We start from the raw sequence: 20,441 nt of genomic DNA, 5'->3' as shown, positions 1-20,441 counted from the left end.
TATGGTAAGCGAACCCCACCCGTCTGTCTGGAGAATGAGGCCTGATGGACACCGTTCTCATCCTGTATACAATCTGACCAGTACGGTTATCGATACGAAGGTGAGGACCATGACGCCGAAGGATGCTACTAGTTATTTGCGTTGTCCAATCAACGGGTGATGCTACTCTCCATTTCAGGTGGCGAGATGAGCAGGAACAACGGTGATTGGCTGCTTTGGGTCAGCTGAATGCAGTGTGTCTGCCAAGCCGCCGATATGTTGTGATGCGTTTTGTCACGGAGTGTACCGTGTATTGTCATAGCTGGCTCGCGATAACTTCCTCTGCGATTAAGTATACTAGCTAGGAGAAACAACGAAATAGAATAGTTGCCATGATTAGGCCTGTATAGAATGAAAGTCTAAAAAAGCAGCGCTGCTATTATGGCAATTCCCTTGGATGCGACTGTATGCATTGAGGTCAGGCGCTGGAATGAATTCGGTTGGGTGAAGCTGGTGCCACGAAGGAAGGCAGCCAGCGAGGGGCGGGATCTGCCTGGATCCCCTTCTCGACGGTCGCTCGTCTCTTTTCCCTCTTGCAACGCCCCAGCCATCGCTTTTCAACCATCAACAACCGTCATCGAACTCCACCACAACCATCTCGCTGTCATCTCAAAACTCAGGCAAAATGCTGCTGATACCTGTCTAAAGCGTTCCATGTGCTTTTATGTACACCAACCCGCGCAATTCTACCGTTTCTCCCTGTCCCCCTTTCGCCCATCATGACCACAACCCTCGAACGCAGCCTCTCTCGCACGTCGAGCATGTCCATCCCCGTCTCTAGCCCTCGACTATCTCTCATCCATGAAAACACGCCTCCAGCCTTAGCAGACCCGTCCTTATCACACATCCATGACCGCCTGACCTTCCTGGACTCCCGCCTACTTGAGCTACGCTCCAGCGTTCTAACCAAAGATGGCTACGTTGACCGACGAAACCGCGAAGACGAACACATTCGCCGCGAATTCGAAGCCCATCGGTCAATTTCCAGTCGAATCGATCTGAATGTCGTTGCGTTGAAGACAGACGTCGACCAGTTGAAGTCAGGGATCTCCCAACTTAAGTCCAGTATCGGCCAAAGCGGCAACGAGACCGTCTTCCTTCGCAGTGATGTCGACCGCTTGTCAAAAAACGTGGAACAGATCCAGTCAGATGTTGAGCACCTGCAGACTGACGTATGTGGATGTCGCGTGGAGATCAGCAAACTACATGCGACCATCAGCCAACTTCGAACGGATCTGATTACTCTGCAACATGAGACATCGCGACATTTGACTTCTGTGTTCAATCGGTTCTCTCTTATTGAAGCTCGGATGAAGCATTCTGAACGAGTTCGTTTCAACTCTCTGGCCCACACGACACATGCACCGATCACGCCTGTACCTGTCGTTGAAGAGGATGGATCGTTGCAGTGGCCTGAATATTTTCCTCGCACTGTGTGGAGATTTTGGTGTCTGAAGAAGCGAAGCAGGAGTAAGTGCAGGAATCATTGCGTCACAACGGCAAGCATCTAACATTAACTCAGTCAACCGGTTGGCACAACTGGCCGACTTCTATCAGCTTGGAGGATACGAGTATTGGGGCCGCATGCACCAGGAGCAAAGCCTGTTTGCGAGTGATAGCGACTCCAGTGATTCCAGCGATTATCCGTCCAACTTGAGTCGCGCAGAAGCCGTACGCCTGTACCCCGAGGCTGCACACCAGGCCCTGGCTGCGACCTTGGGGTTGGTATATTATAAGATTCGCAACGAAGTGGGCGAAGGCCCGAACACTGCTATAACCCGCCCGCCTAAACGTCAGCAGGAAGAGGTGATCTCGGCTACGTCGAGCAAGGAGAAGCCGGTCAAGATGGCACGCCGCCCGACTGTGTCACCTACGACTTTGAAAAGGCTCATCACTGGACCCTCTTTGGAGTCCAAGTCTTTGACCTCTGAAGAGTCTGACAAGCTTGGTTGGAATGCCCACTCTGAGATCTCTGACGACACAATGAGCAAGCTTCGTGGGATCGTTTCGGACGAGGTTGGTACATTGCTTCGAGCCTTGGAGAAAGGCCGGATCCGACTTCGATCCAACCGATCGGAGCGGACGAACACGTCGCCCACTGAGTCTAGAGCCGCTGAGTCTAAAGCTGGTTCTCGCAACAGCAAGGTTGCACCAGAGGACGAGCCAACTTTGCCGAATACGATTCCTACCGAAGTCTTATCTATTTCCTCTGATCATGCCGAGAAAATCGGCGATCACGAGCTTCCAGACACTGCGTCTGATGCTTCGAGTCCACTGACTTGAGCCATGGGATACACACTGCAGTTGTGATATCTCTACCCAGTATGTCGATACATCGGTTACGTCGTCTAACCGCCTTGCCGCTGCGCAGCAGACGCTCGGGTATTCGTGGATCGCCGTTCCACTCCAGGCTATGTCGCGCCATCGATTGATCGAGGCTGCGGAGCCTGCTGGAACCTCCGACGAATACCTGAAAGGCAGAGACGACACTTGCTCGCCAAAGGTGAGCGTTTGACATATACCGACGATCTATCATGTCTTGGCTATATAAGCCGCTACGGACGTTGATACCCGACAAGCATCAAAGGCGTCCTGTTTGATTTATTCTGGTTCATATGATACCCCATATCTGGATATTGGATTTAGCGTACATACTTTCGATTTGATTGCACAATTAACCAGTGATTGTTGACCAAGCATAGCTCGATCCGAGACAACGGGTCGGGAGTTCGAGTAACTACCTATACGATCGAGATCGCTATCTTCGTCGCTCAGACTGCCTCGAAGTGCATCCGCCGATCATAGATGATTTTTTCCTAGTACAGATGCAAGTAAAGCACGGTTCCACCCGGCTCTTCAGTTCGCTATGATATGAACAAATATTAGGTACAAGTAGATGTCCCCTCCCCTCCCTTCTATGTCATGATGCTCCAGCCAGATCTAGATAGTTCCTACGCTGCTGCCGAAGGCTCGAACAGATCCTTCTGGAGGACTTCCAGAACCTTGGATTCGTCGACGCCTTGAAGGTCAATGGCACCCGGAGGCAATGTGTCGTCTGCACCCCCCGTATCCTCGCTGCTCTCCTCCGGCGACTGATGTGTGCGAAGGTACTCTTCCTCTAGAATGTACTTGGAACCTTCCTGGGCTCGTATAGTATCAGGTGAGTACGGCAGCACGTAGATGGTCGGGAACTCCAAGACTGTGTGACCACGCAGAGCGGCAGCAATGGTGGTCTTCGGGGACAGGGGGGCCAAAACAGGCTGTTTCGTAGCTGTCCGCGGCCGGTGGAGGTAGAAGTAGAGATCGCGGTGGGGGGTAAGTGGCAGATCTGAAGCTTCCGGTTGAGCAGTTGGTGTGTCTGTCGGCTCTGTAGGTTCTGTAGTCGAGGCCGGCTCGGGGACTGTAGTTGTAGCATCCTGCGGTTGTTGCTGTTGCTCCTCCATCTTCGACCCTGACGTCTCCTCTGGCTTCTCATCCCCAGTCTGTTTCTGACCCTCCTCACCACCCCCCTCCTCCTTAGGAAGGGGAACCACCCGATCAAAAGAATCCGCAACAGGAGCCAACTCCGAACAATTCCTCATCCTCTTCTCCCCATCACTCAGGATCCACTCGACTGTCCAAACCAAACACTGATTCCTACATACCACGTAGTTAGCACGATCCCAATCCCACCAACACTCCCATCCTAAAGCACCAAAGAAAAGAAAAGAAAGATCATACCTCCCCAACCACCGACTCCCATTCCCCTTATTCCTACTCATCCCCTTCGGCGCCCTAACAACCCTAACCCCTCTCTCCTCCGCACGTCTCAAAAACTCCATCTCAGCCCTCGTCCCACCACCACCAGCAGTATCCCCTCCCCTCTTCCTCTTCCCCCCAGCACCAGCACCAGCACCAGCACCACCCTTCTTCCTATCATCCACACCCCCATCCACCACATCCCCCGCATCCAACCCAACCGCCTCCAAATCCCTCACACCCGAAGAAGCAACATCAATCCCCCTATTCTCCGCATCCCGTCCCGCGCGCTCAATCGAGCGCTCAATCCCCGTAATGAAATTAAAGTCCCGATCGAAGGCGGATTCTGTTGCTAGTTCGGACCGGCGCAGGTAGGCGGCTGGGTCGCGGATCCCTGAACATTGGGACCAGAGTTTGTGTCGCCGTGTGCAGGGTAGTGAGCAGGTGCGTGTTGAGCATCGCGGACAGCGGTATTTGGGGGGTTGGAGGTGGCTGTTGGATTTTCCCCAGGGGAGTGGTTAGTGAGAGTTGGGTGGGAGAAGGGTGGATGGGTTGGGATGGGGATGGGGGCATGGACGGACCAGATTGAGCAGAGGTCGGAGAGGGGGGAGTCTGGGGTTGAGGTGGACATTTCTTTTGTTGCTCTTGGCTTTTGGTTTGGTATTAGTATATTAAAAGAGTGGATTGTTGGGTTGAAGTGTGGTGATGGAGGAGGATGCGTTTGTCGCATGCGGAGAAAAAATGATAGCATGATGGGTTTTCGTATCGGAGATAAGCTGGAGTTGCTACTTGGTGGCTTATCGATAAGGGAGGGAGCTTGGGGGGTGTTGGTGCCTGGGGCAGAAAGGCGGTTGAGTTGTATAGTTAGGTTTCGTGAAGATCAACTCAGTCTTCAAACCAACGAGAGTGGCTAATTTCATAGCAATGTATTAGTGAAATTCAAAGGAAGCTATATACCTGCTACTCGATCAAATAATTCGACGAAATAAAACCAGCACCCCGTCCAGTCCCCTCCACCAACTGCTCACCCAGACTCTCCATCTCAGCACGCATAATGGCAATCGCACCCTTATCTTGCCAACTACCCTCAAAGTCAATCAACCTAACTGTACCATCACCTCGAACAACAAAATTATACCTATTAACATCACCATGAACAATACCAACATCATGCAGTCGCTTCAACACAGCTTGGCATCCCACAAGATCCTCAATCCCCGCTGCACGCCCCTCAATCTTTTCAAGTATGAACCCAATGACACGCCCTTGCTCATGTACATGGCCCAGAAAGCGCGGTGCAAGATCAGAGATCCCCTGTAGCTGTAACTGTTTATATATGGAAGTTTCCCGCGATAGACGGGGTATTTCCCACTCGAATCGGGCGATTTTGACAATGAATGTTATGTTCTTCTCTAACGTGGTAGTGCTTATTAGCTCGCTGCCGCAGAAGGTTGCTTCGAATGCAGTAGCTGTAAGCTGTCTTGTCCTTCTTAGTTGAAGACAGTCAATCTGCACAGGGTGCCAGATATCTGTTATGCCGGTAAGATTTCGGTTCTGTAGTTCGATGGTGAGTTCGCCGCTGGCTGGGTCTCGGCTGATAAGTGCGCAGTTCCAGGTATCGTCTCCTGGGAGATTGGGTAGTGAGCTGAGAGGCGTGGAGAGGGTTGAGCGGTTGAATGTTCCGGGACGGATTGTGAGGTAGCGGATTTTGTTTTGTAGGAGGATTCGGTAGTCGCTGTCATCTTTGCTTGATACTTCCATGGAGAGGATCGTGGGGGAGGGTTGGGTTGGGGTCATTGAGGGAGGGAGTGTGGGGGAGGGTTTTGGGTGGTAGTGGTGGTGGTGGGTAGGGTTTAAGATAGGTCTTGCTGTTTATAAGAGGTATGAGATAATATCTCTGATGAGAAGGTTCGATTAGTAGTACAAGTAGATTATGCAATGTAAAAGGTGAGAGGAAAGGTCTTATTTGGGAAGTGTGAAAGAAATGGCGGACTGCTAGGATCATCCGCATATGCGCCTATTATGCATGTCTGCCTGGGCATCGCACTGAAGGAAACTGTTTCAATTCCATTACTATCCTGAGTTCCATTACACTCCTGAATATTATCTCAGGCTACATAAAATTCCAGTTTGCTGACCAAAGCCTCCTGTACCAAGCCTTCTGACAAGCTATCTTCTGCGAAATGGATCAGGAATATACCTCTTCCTAGCGCAGCCTCCATTCTTAACAAACGCCGGGACGTCAGGCTTGATGGTGGCCCCCTTGCTCAATTCCCATAGCTTGCGAGCCTCTGAACACTTTCCAAAATGCACCATGAATTGATCATGCGAATAAAATCTATCTCGGTCATCCCAGTCATCATAGTCTGCCCCTGACGACTGCAAGGCCTTCTCTAGAGAAATCTGGCAGCCACTGCAGGAAACGCCCCTCTCAATGACACCTTTTTTCTCGTCGAAATAAGGTAGAGCCGTACTGGCCATATAACGCTGCAGCTCTGTGTAAACCGTCGAATGAAGCCTGGGGATAATTGGAACCCGGTCAGGCGGGAAGAGCGATTTAGCGGATTTTTCCAAAACAAATTCGAATCGTCCCGTTCGCTTTGTTTCATCCAACGAGTACACCCCAGGCAGCGTCGTTATCATAGGGATCCGGCTGGAAATAGGAACCGGTCGCCAGCCCAGGAATGGTCTGACGTGACGAGTAGGCAAAAGGTAAGGAAGGTGATCGTCCTGAATGCAGAAGAAACAACATCTCATGAACGATGGAAGGAAGATAAAGCCACCAAAGGCACCGCATTCCTTGCAATTCTTTGTGCAGAGGACGTCATATAAGTCCGAAATTGTGTACCAAGGTGCCAGGCCGGTTCTGAAGATGACAAAAAGGACCTCGACGGCGTATTTGACTACCGCTTTGTAGTATCCACTGGCGCTGGCGATTTGTCGAGCTCGACGGTTGACTCGATGGAAGCGGAACAGGGATTGGATGTCGAGCTTGAGGCATATCTCATGGATGAACTCTAGTGGAAAGACATCCAGGACTCCAAGACTTGAATCCAGGTCGATGGTAAGGGTTTTGGGGGTCAGCAAATGGCGTATCAGATTGTGGTGTATAGGGGATGTTCTGATGACGGCTAGGTCGTAGTCGAGTCGGTGATATGAGGCAATGCGAAGAACGTCTTTGACAGGTGGAGCTTGACCTTTCTTGTTAAGACGCGTTGTTTTTGCTGCTTCGTGCGAATTCATATTGAACGATCGTCAGTATAGATACTGTTGATACTGCACGATCCGGCACAGTCAAGGTCACAAAGTCACAACCACTGACGTGGCGTGATAACTTGGAATAGTTTTGACGCTATCACCCACTGACTGAACAGAGACACATCATGACTGAGTATGAACTTTCTCAAATAAATAGAACTTGTTGTATACATCGCAGTCACTGTCTTTACATGCACGTGATGTCTTCCATTAACGGATTGGGGTTAGCGTTCCTTTACTATTCACCATAATTAACTGCATCGTAATCTCGTGAATATTGAACATAAGTTGAACATAAATAGTGATGATAAATATGGTGAAATGGAGAGTGAGAGTCGTGAATTGCTTGCCATGGCTAGTTTGGGGGAAAGTAGATAGTAGCGGCTATCCCGGAGTATACTAGAGTTTTTACCCTATTTGCTGCTTCCTACCTGTCAGACATAGATTATTTCCCACATTACCGTCCACATAACTATAATGACACTCTAGCATGGCCAATTTGACAATAAACTCCTTATTTGCCTTTCTTTAGAGCATACACTCCCTAAATCCAGATTCTAGACCTTATACACACTCCCCGGCCACACCCCATCCCTTGATTACTGATCGCATCGCGGATTTCTAATCTCGGCATGACAAGAACCCCGACTGGAATGACGCCATGAGAATCTCCTCATTTACTATATAGTTCCATATCAACCCCTCTTTCTCCATAAACATCCCAAAACTATATATTTTTATTCCCCAACGAAAACCCTGCAATCATCAAAATGGCCACCAAACCCTTCGCCATCATCGCCGGCGTCGGCCCAGGCACTGTACGTATCTCTCCCACCGACTAACATACTATACATCCATCCCTTGAAAGAACAAAAGCCCAAACAAACAACTAATAATCGCACAGGGCGCCTCCATCGCCCGCCGCTTCGCCAAATCCTACCCCATCGTAGTACTAGCCCGCAACCCAGCAAACTACCAGCCGGTCGTGGACGAAATCAACTCCGCTGGCGGCCAAGCCACCGGCATCAGCGCCGATCTCTCCGACACCACAGGTGTCCGTTCCGCCTTTGAGCAGATCAAATCGCAGTTCCAGGGTTCATCGCTAGCAGCTGCCGTATTCAACTCGGGCGGTGGATTCGTGAGGAAGCCTTTCCTCGAATTGACCGAGACGGACTTTGCGTCCGGCTTTGAGAGTCAGGGGTATGCATTTCCCCCCTCCTCCCCTACATTCCCTCTAAATGGAAGAAAGGAAATACTCATGTGATAATACAGAAAAGGAGCATTCAACTTCGCACAGAATGTCCTCCCACTTTTCCCTGCTGAGTCGCAAGGAGGGTTGAAATACCCACCTACTCTCATTTTCACTGGTGCGACAGCCAGCCTGAAGGGATCGGCGCAATTCGCTTCCTTTGCGGCGGGCAAGTTCGCGCTGAGAGCGTTGGCGCAGTCGCTGGCGAGAGAGTTTGGGCCGAAGGGTATTCATGTCTCGCATGTTATCATTGATGGGGTTATTGATATCCCGAGGACGAAGGGGTGGGTGTTTGAGAAGGAGGATGCCAAGTTGGATCCTGAGGCTGTAAGTTTTTCTCTTTCATTGCTTTGAGCTGTTTGGTAGTTTGGTTGTTTGATTGGGGTGAGATGCTGATGATGTCGATAGATTGCCGACTCGTATTGGCATTTGCATACGCAGCCTAGAACGACGTTCGGGTTTGAGTTGGATTTGAGGCCATATGTGGAGAGGTGGTAAGGAGAAAATTGGGGAATAGGGAGTGTGCAGTCTTTGGAGATGATAGTATTCCAAGTTGATAATGTATAAGGATGAAGTTGCAGAGGATAGTATTCAAATGGACAACAATATCAATTCCAGAGCCCGAAAGACATAATAGCTTCCGGAACATACTGATTGCTACCTATTTAATTAAGCTAGTAATTGAATTTGATACAATCAGTTCAAATGAGTTCAAGCTTAAAGGTGTTTTTCCTCAAACAGACGTAAACAGTACAACTCCGCACAACCCCTATGCAGCTGACTAACCAACACAGCACAAACCACCTCCGCATCATCAATTCCATCATCATCATCATCCAAGCTCCCCATCCATCACCACAAGCACAACACCAGCTTCCCACCCACAACACCACAGCTTCGCACACACCACAATGTCATACACCACCGACCCCCCACCTTCCGGGGACCCCCCCGCCGGCTTTAAAGACCCGAACGACCCGTTCTCGCGCTTCCACCCACTAAAAGTGAACCCGAAGCTCTTCAAACGCCCGGACCCGATAACCCTCTACCTAGGCTTCGGAGGCCAAGGCGTATGGAGCAGTCTAGTAACCATGAACGTGATCCGCACACTCGAACAACACCAACGGATCGCGCACCGGCCGCTCACCCAGGCCGAAGCGGACGCCACAATCGAGCACTCCACGGCACGCCTCTACCACAGCCGAATCGGGCAGCCGGTAGGCGTGCTCGTTGGCATGATCGCGTGCTACAAGGCCTCGCAGAGGACCGAGATATGGAAGAAGAATTTCGCGCCGGAGGCGGGCATCCGACGGTACGATTTGCTGATCGCGGGGATACAGAAATGGGTGAGGGAGAACCCGAATACGTGGAGACAGGATGCTGCACGGGCGGGGTTTCAGTCGGTTTTTGTTGCGATTGTGTGTCTGATGATTGGTGATGGGATTGCGGGCGCCAGGGATATTAATGATATGATGAATGATTCGAGGTTGACGGGGCTTTGGGCTGAGGCGAGGAAGAGGAGGGGTGAGATGAGGGGGGCTGGTGATAGGACGGGGAGGATGCCGCCGCCGCCGACGACGCCGATGCCGGGGTCGAAGGGTGAGGAGCAGAGTCAGCTGCCGCAGCAGGGTGATGGGCTGGGGGTGCAGACTGGGTCGGATGAGGAGGCGGCGAAGTTCGGGTCGAGTACGACGTCGTGGGGCACTGAGACGAAGAAGGTGGCTACGCCGTCTTATGAGACGTCGAGGTCGTCGAGGGATAAGGCTGATGACTTCTGGGATGATGCTAGTCCTGTGGCTGCTGAGTATAGGGACAAGGACCAGTCGGTGCCTGGGGAAAGTGCCTGGGAGCGGATTCGGAAGCAGAATAATGTCTCGGCTCAGCGGGAGGTGCGGACGGTGTATAAGCCTGCGTCGAGTTCCACTGCCTCTGCTCCTGCTCCGGCTACGGCTAACGATAAGCCAAGTGAGCGTGAGTTGGCGCAGGCGGAATTTGACAGAATGATTGAGGCGGAGCGGAAGATGTCGACGGACAGTCTGAACACTCCACAGCAGCACACTTCTGGGTGGTGGGGGAAATGGGACTGATTGTTTGTATAGTGGCTTGTACATCATAGCGCTGACTTTATTGTCCAAGGCATGGACAGGTGAATTCTAATTACGATTTTCCCCTCTGCCAGTTAGTTACTTGTCCCTGACCGATAGTTGCCCGGTGCCAGTTGGATACAGCTACATGTTTCCTGCGAGCAATGCTTCGTAAGGTCTAATGCTCTAGAGTAATTGACCAGTGTAGTCCAGAATGGCTTGATTAATCACTAAGTGTCTGCATAGTATGGCAAGACTTAGACAAATAGGTTAAGGAGCGACTTTTCTCGTGCCCCCGAGGGCCATGTTTAGAGACGAGGAAGAATGGAAATATGAAAGGAAACCCATTATAGTGCATCTTCTGGTAACTGAGTAATTCCTTGCTTGTCCATCATTATCAGGGAAGCGTAGTGCCAGGGTATACAGTTCCAACTATCACAATAACCAAAATCTGAGATATGCCTTGGCTGAATGGAAAAAAAGAAGAAAAGGAGGTTGGGGAAGCAAGCAAATGTAAAAGTAATTGAAAGAATGAAAAGAAACAGAATGTCATCAATCATAATTGTCCAACTGTAGTGGTTGACAGGTTAGAAGCAAGCATCAAAGGTATGCTTATATGCGCCCGTCGACGATAACGCTCTCGTACGGGATCGAAATATCAGTAGCAACCCACGAGTCTGTGCTCTTGGTGCTGCCCATCCGGGCCAGGTTACGGATCTTGCTGCTCAGGCTCTCGTTGACACTGCGGCCCCGGCGGTGCTCAAAAGACATACGGCGTTGTTCCAGACCCGGACGGCCATCCGTGTGAAGCGTAGGTCCCGTGGTCATCGCGCGAGGCAGCAGCCGACCGAAGTCTTCATTGTCAATGGCGATGTCTATGGTCCCTGAAGACTCGCGTGGAGAGGCCAAAGGGGCAGTTGGGGGAGGTGGCGGTGGAGGAGGACTCAGATGTTGGAGCTCCGGCAAAATGGGAGGGTTCTCGGTCTGCTGGTTTGCCATTGCATTTTCGATGGTCTCCTCTATGCTAACCGTCACAGGGGAGCCACCGTAGCTATGTCCGCCACTGTCTCGACGAGGAGCCATACTTCGTGTTCGGCTTGTGGACCGACTTCTCGGGAGATGAGGGTTGTATCTTGGGTGCATCGGGAGATTCGTTGGCACCGCGCCAGGCTGATGGCTTTCGGGGATTGGAACAGACATCGAACGACCGATCCGTTCAGCATCACCCTGGTATTTAGCATCACTAAGTAGGATGCCGGCATCAGAAGGCACCGGGGGAGTCGGTGCCGTTTCTTCATACCCGTTATATTTGGGGTGCTTCATGGCTTTCGGGGTTGCTGGCAGTCCCAAGGGCACACCGGACCTCGAAGAGTTCGAATCGGAGCTGCTTGGATACTCTGGCGAGCCTTTGTTTGCAGCAGTCCGGTTCCGGCCGGGAGTACGCGGCGCAAAAGCATTCATGGAAAATGTCGCATTCTCCAGAGCTGAACGACTCGGCTGCAGCTCCCCTGGAAATGGGATGTTTGGCGCCGATGGATTGCGTGCCAGCGACAGGCGCCGAGCTTCAAGCTCTGCAGCGGCAAGCTCCTTCCTCCGCTGTTCCGCAAAATTAACTTGCAGGGTAGCAGTTTGCTCCTCGTGAGCTGCCTGTGCCAGCATACTATTGTCACTATGAGTGTTATCAACGACATAGATGCCATCATGGGTGGCACCGCCGTTGAAGAACTCGGGCACAACTTGCTGAGCGCTCTCTGTCGGCTCGGTATCGTGACGGCTACGAGACCTCGCTCTTGTCCACTTCGAATCAGGTGGTATCTCCCCCCTCCCACCTGCACCCTTTTCAGGTCGACGACTGCCGCTCCGTTGGCGGGTCCGCAACCGTTCTCTATCACTCGCAACTAGTCTCAATGCGTCCTCGGCACTGGATCCCGGCAATGGAGGCGAGGGAGATCTGGCGTCTGACTCTTGACGGTCCATGCTGCGTCCTCGACTGGAAGGACCTTGATTTTCAGTACCAAGATGGTTGGCTGTGTTTCGACTGGCGGAACGGTTTTGACGGCGTTCAGAGGAGTTGCGCGAACGTGGTTTGCGCACCCTGCTAGCGCTGCGTGTTCGAGATGATGGCTTGTTGGCGGCATTGGCATTGATCCGAGCCAGCTCCTCCGGTGACATTGGGACAGGAGAGGAGGGAGAACGTTTGGCGGGTGGAATGTATCTCTTTTCATTTCGCCCGCGCGTCTCCTGTGATGCGTTTCTGGAGCGGTACCTCCGAGCCGAGGTCTGACTGGCCGAGTCATCTGTATTCCTTCTTCCTCTTCCGTTAGGACGAGTTCCTTGATACTTCTTCGCGTGATAGTTTGCCTCGCCTAGGCTACTGATATACGGGTCAATGCTGCGACCGCTAACGCTGGGGCTCCTAGCAGAACTGAAGCTATTTAACGTTGACGCTGGACTGCGGAAGTTAGCCAGCATCTCGGATTGGGCGTGCAGATCATTCTCCGACGCGTTGCGGTGATGAAGATTGAGCTGCAAGCCATCTGGCTTTCGGTCTCTGGTTCCGTTTCGGCTGTCTGAACGCTCCTTTAGGGCCTCAAAAACTCCAGCAGCCGGAGAAGGAAGACCCTTGATGGTGGCGAAGGTATCCGCTGTCGCTTGGACTGCGGTCTGAGGACTGGGCTTGTACTCTTCAGGGTCATAGCGGGCAGATGAGAGCAATCCGAGCTGCTCGTCATCTGCTTCCTCCCCTTTCTGCTCTGGTGGCTGACTCTCGTCATTTTCTGACGTTGATCCATAGTCTAGCACTTGTTTGTTATATCCCGTGGAGGGAAATGTAGGAGGGTGTACGTCAATCGGAGTCTCCCCAATAGACGGAAGACGCCGTCTGTTGAAGGCGGGCGTGGTTGTACGTGTATTCATGGCGTTATTTATGCTCTGGATATTGTTTAGCTTGTACGACCCAAACCCACCCGGAGACAATGCAGATTCGACAACCGCAGATTCCGCGATCGGTGTAACCCCGGGCGCATTTGTTGGAGTTCTGTCATCTGACTTCAGCCCGGGGAACTTGAATCGATTGTTTGGTTGAGAGTCAAATGAAGTGATGAGCTTCAGCGCTGGCGTCTTCGATACCGGTCTGCCATTGACAGCTGGTCGTGGGTGGGAATTAGGAACCATAAGACTCGCTGGGTTTGGATAAGGTTCCGGGGATGTCATTGGAGACCTTCTTGTGATAGCTTCCGCGAAGGACGTAGCTTGTTGCGCAGCGGGAGACGTCCATGGCTCGGAGGGCTCTGCACCCGTGCACATGAAACACCGAATCGCAAGCTGCTGCTGAGAGTGAGACACAACATGCTCCCCCCATCGGCGAACCAAATACGATTGTCGCTGCCAGTCCGTAGGCATCACGAGGCATGTCATCAGAATGGCTTCCATATAGTAATTCTGGGAGACATAGACTTCGATGGCATCGTTTCGGTCTCCCAATCCTAGAAGTATGGTGGCTGCCGTATGGACATCTCCAATCTCCAGCAGCTTCTGGACCAAAGCTTGGCCGACCTTGTTCGACTGTGATTCTCCAGACATCTGGCTGAATGCCAGGAGCATCCAGTCGGTGATTGAAGCTGGTCCCGATGTTATCATGGAAAGCATATAGTCTGTATCGCATTCGCCAATCCATTGAGCAAGTAGAATGGCACTCTGACTAGCTTCGGGATGGTTGCTCACTAATCACAGAATCAGCAAATTTGGAAGAACGTATCTAGTAAGTGCAGAATGGAACATACGTTCATCCCTAATCAAACCTTCAATATCTCCATCGAAGCCAAATACAACGCTCAGCATCTGTTGGCGTAGATCATCCGGCGTGAGGCGGGACTCGTCCAGGGGTTGATGATGTCCATAAGGCACATCATTGAGGCGTGCACGCGTAAAAGGGAATAGATCTACTGGCTTTTCGGCAGGACTAAGCTGCACCTCATTCCTCAGCCGTGAACCGGCGCGGGAGCTTTTTGTTGACGACATTGAGACAGACGAGGCGTAGGCATAGGAAGCCCCGGATGGCTGGGGCGTTTCTCTCCCAGATGCTGAAGTTAATGAGAATGATGTGGTGGTCTGACCGGACCTACTGGGTGGTGAGAACGGGATCTTGTGCATTCCCGAGGAAGCCTTCGAGCTAACGGAGTTCGTAACCGAATTGGCATGACTCCTATTCACAGGGCTCGCGACATCGGCACGCTGTTGACGCACAGCTTCGATTCCATTCGTGTCGAACGGGGTCCTTCGAGAGCCAAACATCGCACCAGACTCCCTCATGTTTGGCGGTTCCTGTAAGGTGCGTAATCTCGGTTGCTCTGTGGGTGGTGGCAAAGCTCCAGCGGGGGCATGTTGCACATTTGCGACCATGGCAGGACTGTCTATATCGTACTGCTGAACAGTGTATTGAGGACCAAGAGTAAATAGTGTGGCGGTTGGTCCATAGTTGGCAAAGCCACGTGGGTTGTCGATGGTGGGGATGGGCTCATACGTGACATGCTTTGTCCTGACATCCCAAGCCCACGTTTCACTGTTGATGGTGTTTAGCCTCGCAACCCGAGGGAAGATGGCGGGTGCCTGCTTACCCTTCAAGGTACTGTACAATCCTACCATTCTTAGACCAAGCCATCCACTTCGGTTCAGTGGCTGGGGAGCCATCAGACCTCTTGAGCACTCTGATAACGCGTGGGGCTTCTTTCTGCGGCGGTTTTGCTACACTCCAAACCCTCAAATCACCATTGGCCGCCAAAGTGGCTAGCATATCTGACTTCTGCTTAGATGAGGACGCATGCCACGCTAACGAGATTATCGCCGATGGCCCTCGCGAAGTGGACATGGTATGTAATATGCTGAAGGTTGGGTGCAGTGTCGCGAGCATAATCGAACCATTTTGGTAGCTACGCCAATCAGTTAGACCATTCAACTGTCATAACCACTAGGCGCAGTGTACATACCCAATAGCATATGTTCGACAATCCGTAGCGGGGGCTAGAGCGGTAATGGGATCAAAGATAGTGCGGCACGAAACATGCTCCGAAGTAGATGGCTCAAATATGATCACGTCTCCCTTTTCATTACCTGCAGATCGGTGTGAGAACTAGTTTGCGAGAGAAAACATGGCTTTATGAGAAGTAGGGGTGTTACCAAAGGCCACATTCCCATTTCGCATCCAGGCGGCAACCTTGAGCTGCTCGAAGGAGGCGAACCTGGCGAGTACGCTTCCTGTGAACAGATCCCATACGATTGCAGTCTGGCTGACATCGTAACTGACCACCAGCCTTCCCGCACCACGTTCGCTCACATTATCCACATATATGAATCCGATGTCGTCCTGGTGGTTTTCGAAGCGTCGTTCGAGCGCCAAAGTATCGTGGTGGAGACATACTATCACCGATCCCTGCGCATATAGAAGTAAAGACGCGGTTGACGCACACGGCTCAAGCCGGGCAGGGGCTGTCTGTGTCTGCGTTGATACTGGGGGCGCGGCAGGCTTCATTCTCGAAGGTCGAGGATCTGGGACTTGAACTGGATTTCTGTTCCATGATAATTCGACCATCGTTTCGACTGTACCACAGAGATGTTCCTGAATAGGGTGCTGGAATTGCTTGACTCGTGTTCCTTGTCCCAACCCCAAGCTCCGTCTCCAGACAAGCGGCTAAGAAGTGCGCGGTCCAGGTACAGTAGATCAATTATATAGTTGGCGGTAACGGCGTAACAATGAGCACAGGCTCTATTCGGGCCACAATGAGCAATGGTAATTATATACCTCCCATTGGCACGTTATAAAAGACGAGATCAAGCTGCGCACCGAAGGTGCAATCCCGCCCAAGACAGCCAACGAGATGTCACTGCTCCAAATGCCTACCGAGTCAAGAACACAAGCTTTGAAGTGTTCTCAAAAGACATTTGACTATAGATTTGAGGAGACCACAGTTAGAGTATTGATAAACGAAATAGAAGAAGAACCAGAACGACGGCCTTTCCTCACAGCAGGCTTGGGATTATGGGTGGCGAGGAAGAAGCGAAGTTGTAGCAGGGTACAGCGACAGATATGATGGTGATAGCGCGCTAAATCCGAACCGAACAAGAAGGCAGACGCACAAAAATGCAAGTGAAAGACAAAGAATGATGCAGTGGAACGGCCAGGGATACAACGCACTAGGCAGGCTACCACGTTGCTGGCACGAATTGTGGAGGGGGGAAAGATAATAAGGAAGACCAGGGCAGAGGCGGGGAGGAGAGCAAAAAGTAAAATGGAAAACGATTGCACTAACACTAATGACAGGATTCACACGAGCATGGACTGATAGTCGTGCTCTGGCCCTGTGGACTCTTAATCCTTATTATTCTCCAGACGGCGCCAGCCTTGAAAGGCTGTTGTGTGGTTGTAAAGGACAGTTACCTGCGAAATCTGAGACGTCTCCGAAGGCAGCGGAGAGAGTCGATCGAAATCTCCAGCCATCAAGCAACACGAGCTAGCGCCAAGGGGAGTGGACGGCGCTTCCATGGACCAGGATATCATCGATATGGGACGAGCAGGGCGTTCAACGACTTAATTAGCGGACGAGGGCAAATAAGACCCGTCGAGCGGCATGAGGAGCTGTCGGTGGCTCCAGCAGCGGCACACCAACAAGCATGCAGCAGCGGGACATGGGAGCCAGAGTGCAAAGCAGACTGCCAGTCGATCCTGCCGCGTCTGACCAGGGGGGGTCTGCGAGAGGAGTTCAGTCTCCTTCGTGTTACGCCGTTGGCAGGCTAACCAGGAGCTATAGGAAGATCAAGCGGGCTAATCATCGAGCGATGCCACCCACAATCAACATGAAGCGCAATCAGTGGAAAGGAAAGAGTTTTAGACTAAAACGGAGGAGATTAGATGAGCGCCAATTGTTGCACCGATCAGAGATGGGCGGGAAATGGGGGGTGAGAAAGGGAGAGAGAAGCGTACGGGGACCATACTAGTGAGGTGAGTAAGTAAGTAGTATGGAGTCGTGGTGACGGTTAGTTCAATCCTATTGCATGCGTCCGTTTTTTGCCCAGGCGGGGCTGGAGTGGTACCAGTGACATAGTTACCACTAAGATTCAGTATGGGAAGCAGAGGTATACAGGACCTTACCCAAGGGGAATTCTGCATGGCCAGCGGCTGCTGTCAGGGACCTTTCCCGCCGGCTCCTCAGGCCTGATTGGCTTCCGGACTGCAGAGGGCGTTTCTTCACGCTGCAGGCCTCATCACTCGGTTGTGCCAATCAGCGCCCGCACCCGCCCTAGAGTCGCCCTCAAGTGACCTGCTCGGCGCGTAAATGTGCACTCTGACTGGTATCGTCAATGCATCCCCTCGACTGCTCAATCCATGTGGCCAGTAGGATTGTGGCTAATCTTGGGTGATGTGCAGTGGAACTTCGAATCACATCCCTCGACGTGCTGGGGACGGAACTACTGAGGTAGGTGATATACTTGGGTACGTACGTGGATGTGAACACTGAAATAGTACGCAGAAGGACCGAAATAAGCAGGAAACATACTAGAAATCTTCCGTTAAGATGTGGAAATGGGAGGGCGCATCCCAGGTGATGTCCTTGAACCTTGAACATAAACCGAAAGATCCATCACTACATGTGCCGTAAGGCCGCCCATAATCGTTACCATGATCTGAATTGCGCTCACCCTTCGCGAAATGCACAGGGTGGCGCTACATAGTACAATATACTATGGCGGTGTAAATACCGCGAGTACTCAGGTTCACAGTAATACTCCCACGGGCATTTCCAAACTGATAATATACATTGGTATCATGATGAATGGGAACATCATCACCGTGTACACAACCAGAGACGTTTCCTTTGGAAAGGCCGGATATCCAAGATGGTCGCAGTATAAAGTACATTTATCGGCGATTTATTTGACACTTACAGGAGCTAACGATCTGAACGGTCGGTCACAGTCGGAGCTGGTGAGACAACAATTCTACGCCCACCCGGTAAGAAAGTACACGGAATATGGAGTCCAAAATAGCCCTTCCACAGATGGACACGGCCTGTGCATGCAATGTGATGTGATTAAGTAGAAGCTGCGCTGTGACTGGTGTCCTTCGGGACTAGTGGAAGGTCCCGGGGCTTAGACATTGCGGGGTGGTCGAGGAGCTCGGACGGTGATGAGATTTTGCCTCTTCTTTGGATGTGATAAGAAAAGCGTCGGGAGACGCAGGCATTCGGCCCATGCTAATCCTGGCGGACTGAGACTGACTGAAATTTATCACCCAACAAGATGCCTTGCGCATGGTAGGATTCAGTCTGTGTCACGCTCGGAAACAATGGCATTGTGGTCATCCAATATGAAATCGAATGCTCCTCAATTAGAGCCAGAGTGCAACTGTACATTTGGGCCTTTACGTTGCTTTCAATGATGCCTACGAGACTCCCAAGAAGCTCTAGACTTCGCGACAGGGTACTGCCATTTCCAGTTAGACGGACGGAGATGCCGTGCAACGCGACAGGCGGTCACGGGTAGATCACATGATAACGGAACTGCTTGGCTCTGGCTATCGCGGTAAAATATCGGCCCGTGATCTGATTTTCCGCCTTCTCTAAAATCTTCTGGGTTCAACAATATCGATAGCAACGAATATCGATCCCATTCTCCGCTGCTTTACTTCTTCTCCCTGTTAAGCAGTCAAGGCCTATTTTCAACAAAATGGGTGTGCAAAAGAAGACTCGCAAGTTCGCGCAGGTATGATTACAAGACTTTGCAGTCGATACGGAACGGAAACTGATCCTACTGAATCTATAGATGAAGCGCGCCATCAAGGCCCGCGATGAGCGACTGAAGAAGCCGGAAGCGAAGAAGGAGACGCCCAAGGAGGATCAGCTGACTCGTCAAGTCACCCAAGCCCCTTCGAACATGTTCTTTGCCGCAAACACTGCCCTTGGCCCTCCCTACCACGTGCTGGTCGATACCAACTTTGTTTCCCACGCTATCCGAGCGAAGCAGGATCTACTTACTTCGATGATGGACCTGTGAGTTGCACACAATATCTGGGCTTTGGACATCTGCTAAGACTAGCTGCAGGCTCTACGCGAAGTGTGTTCCGACCTTCTCAGACTGCACCATTGCGGAGTTGGAAAAACTGGGTGACAAGTACCGCCTCGCACTTCGGGTTGCCAAAGACCCTCGGTGGTCTAGGGTCAAGTGCTCTCACAAGGGTACCTATGCAGATGACTGTATCGTGGATCGGGTGAGTGGTTACTCAACCCCCTTCGATTGGGGTAGCACAGCGCGCTAACGGCTCTTGTAGGTGACGAAGCATAGAATTTACATTGTGGCGACCAACGATCAAGATCTGTGTCGCCGTCTGCGCAAGATTCCTGGTGTGCCCATCATGAAGGTTGCAAGGGGCAAATTCACCATCGAGAAGTTGCCCGATGCTTTGGATTAAGCGTTGGTTTTTCGGATTGCTGAAAGAAATGGCAAAAGAGAAGATGTGTGTTTGATACCACGCCATAGCACGACGTTTCACGAAGATATACCCAATTACCGCTTACTAGCGGACGCGGATTCAGTTCGTCTTCAGCCTACAAACGGGGAGCTCGTCTGGTCCCGCTGCGTCCGAGCACGATCATCCTGTCTGATGCAGTACAAGTCAATGCGATGGCAACACTACCTGGCAGGCCGGCTCGAGTTGCACATTGGCTTGCGACGTGCATGCGCCTCGGCTGGACTATCTCGATGACCAGATTGTCCCGACGACCGCCAAAAGTCCATGCGCGCGGTGAACGTGACCAAGCGAGACAGGCGGAAGCCGATATTCGAAGAGCTTAGATAGCAGATAGATAGATGGTCAGTGTCGGCGGTCCTAGCCTGCATAATTGAAGCTAGAACCGAAGAACATAATAGTGCGCTTTATAATTTCCACGCTTACTCCGAAATACTAGCTATATCTCGTATCTATTCCCGAACAATAGATAGTTGTCCGGGTGATTCTGTACGCAATCAGGCCATGGCCACATCACCAATCACCCAATCGAGTAACCATCTATAGTAATTAGAAG

At 51.6% G+C, this 20,441-nt stretch overlaps 8 protein-coding genes across 8 annotated transcripts; 4 read left to right on the top strand and 4 right to left on the bottom strand.

Moving 5' to 3' along the window:
* Positions 1 to 758: 758 nt before the first annotated feature.
* On the top strand, positions 759 to 2,322 carry AtWU_01052 (uncharacterized protein; the record flags this gene model as incomplete). Its single annotated transcript, XM_035496167.1, has 2 exons — positions 759 to 1,509; positions 1,562 to 2,322. 2 exons carry the CDS (start codon positions 759 to 761, stop codon positions 2,320 to 2,322), a joined length of 1,512 nt encoding a protein of 503 aa, XP_035352060.1.
* A 668-nt stretch (positions 2,323 to 2,990) lies between these two features.
* On the bottom strand, positions 2,991 to 4,408 carry AtWU_01051 (zinc finger HIT domain-containing protein; the record flags this gene model as incomplete). Its single annotated transcript, XM_035496166.1, has 3 exons — positions 2,991 to 3,675; positions 3,760 to 4,269; positions 4,359 to 4,408. 3 exons carry the CDS (start codon positions 4,406 to 4,408, stop codon positions 2,991 to 2,993), a joined length of 1,245 nt encoding a protein of 414 aa, XP_035352059.1.
* Positions 4,409 to 4,737: 329 nt separating this feature from the next.
* Positions 4,738 to 5,574, bottom strand: AtWU_01050 (alpha-galactosidase A; the record flags this gene model as incomplete). Its single annotated transcript, XM_035496165.1, has 1 exon — positions 4,738 to 5,574. One exon carries the CDS (start codon positions 5,572 to 5,574, stop codon positions 4,738 to 4,740), a length of 837 nt encoding a protein of 278 aa, XP_035352058.1.
* A 372-nt stretch (positions 5,575 to 5,946) lies between these two features.
* On the bottom strand, positions 5,947 to 7,020 carry AtWU_01049 (F-box domain-containing protein; the record flags this gene model as incomplete). Its single annotated transcript, XM_035496164.1, has 1 exon — positions 5,947 to 7,020. One exon carries the CDS (start codon positions 7,018 to 7,020, stop codon positions 5,947 to 5,949), a length of 1,074 nt encoding a protein of 357 aa, XP_035352057.1.
* Positions 7,021 to 7,805: 785 nt separating this feature from the next.
* Positions 7,806 to 8,782, top strand: AtWU_01048 (oxidoreductase, short chain dehydrogenase/reductase family; the record flags this gene model as incomplete). The annotated part of the gene is made up of 4 exons (XM_035496163.1): positions 7,806 to 7,853; positions 7,940 to 8,235; positions 8,308 to 8,611; positions 8,693 to 8,782. 4 exons carry the CDS (start codon positions 7,806 to 7,808, stop codon positions 8,780 to 8,782), a joined length of 738 nt encoding a protein of 245 aa, XP_035352056.1.
* A 413-nt stretch (positions 8,783 to 9,195) lies between these two features.
* AtWU_01047 (putative endo-1,3(4)-beta-glucanase) lies at positions 9,196 to 10,371 on the top strand (the record flags this gene model as incomplete). The annotated part of the gene is made up of 1 exon (XM_035496162.1): positions 9,196 to 10,371. The coding sequence occupies one exon, from the start codon at positions 9,196 to 9,198 to the stop codon at positions 10,369 to 10,371; it is 1,176 nt and encodes a 391-aa protein (XP_035352055.1).
* Positions 10,372 to 10,980: 609 nt separating this feature from the next.
* Positions 10,981 to 15,955, bottom strand: AtWU_01046 (WD domain, G-beta repeat protein; the record flags this gene model as incomplete). The annotated part of the gene is made up of 5 exons (XM_035496161.1): positions 10,981 to 14,090; positions 14,151 to 14,929; positions 14,985 to 15,296; positions 15,354 to 15,477; positions 15,544 to 15,955. The coding sequence occupies 5 exons, from the start codon at positions 15,953 to 15,955 to the stop codon at positions 10,981 to 10,983; spliced, it is 4,737 nt and encodes a 1,578-aa protein (XP_035352054.1).
* Positions 15,956 to 19,086: 3,131 nt separating this feature from the next.
* Positions 19,087 to 19,828, top strand: AtWU_01045 (rRNA-processing FCF1 family protein; the record flags this gene model as incomplete). Its single annotated transcript, XM_035496160.1, has 4 exons — positions 19,087 to 19,122; positions 19,183 to 19,409; positions 19,462 to 19,627; positions 19,688 to 19,828. The coding sequence occupies 4 exons, from the start codon at positions 19,087 to 19,089 to the stop codon at positions 19,826 to 19,828; spliced, it is 570 nt and encodes a 189-aa protein (XP_035352053.1).
* Positions 19,829 to 20,441: the final 613 nt, after the last annotated feature.

Source organism: Aspergillus tubingensis (genome assembly GCF_013340325.1).
Source record: "Aspergillus tubingensis WU-2223L DNA, scaffold_2, whole genome shotgun sequence".
Classification (NCBI taxonomy): Eukaryota; Fungi; Ascomycota; class Eurotiomycetes; order Eurotiales; family Aspergillaceae; genus Aspergillus; species Aspergillus tubingensis.
This window is presented reverse-complemented; position numbering and strand designations above follow the sequence as displayed.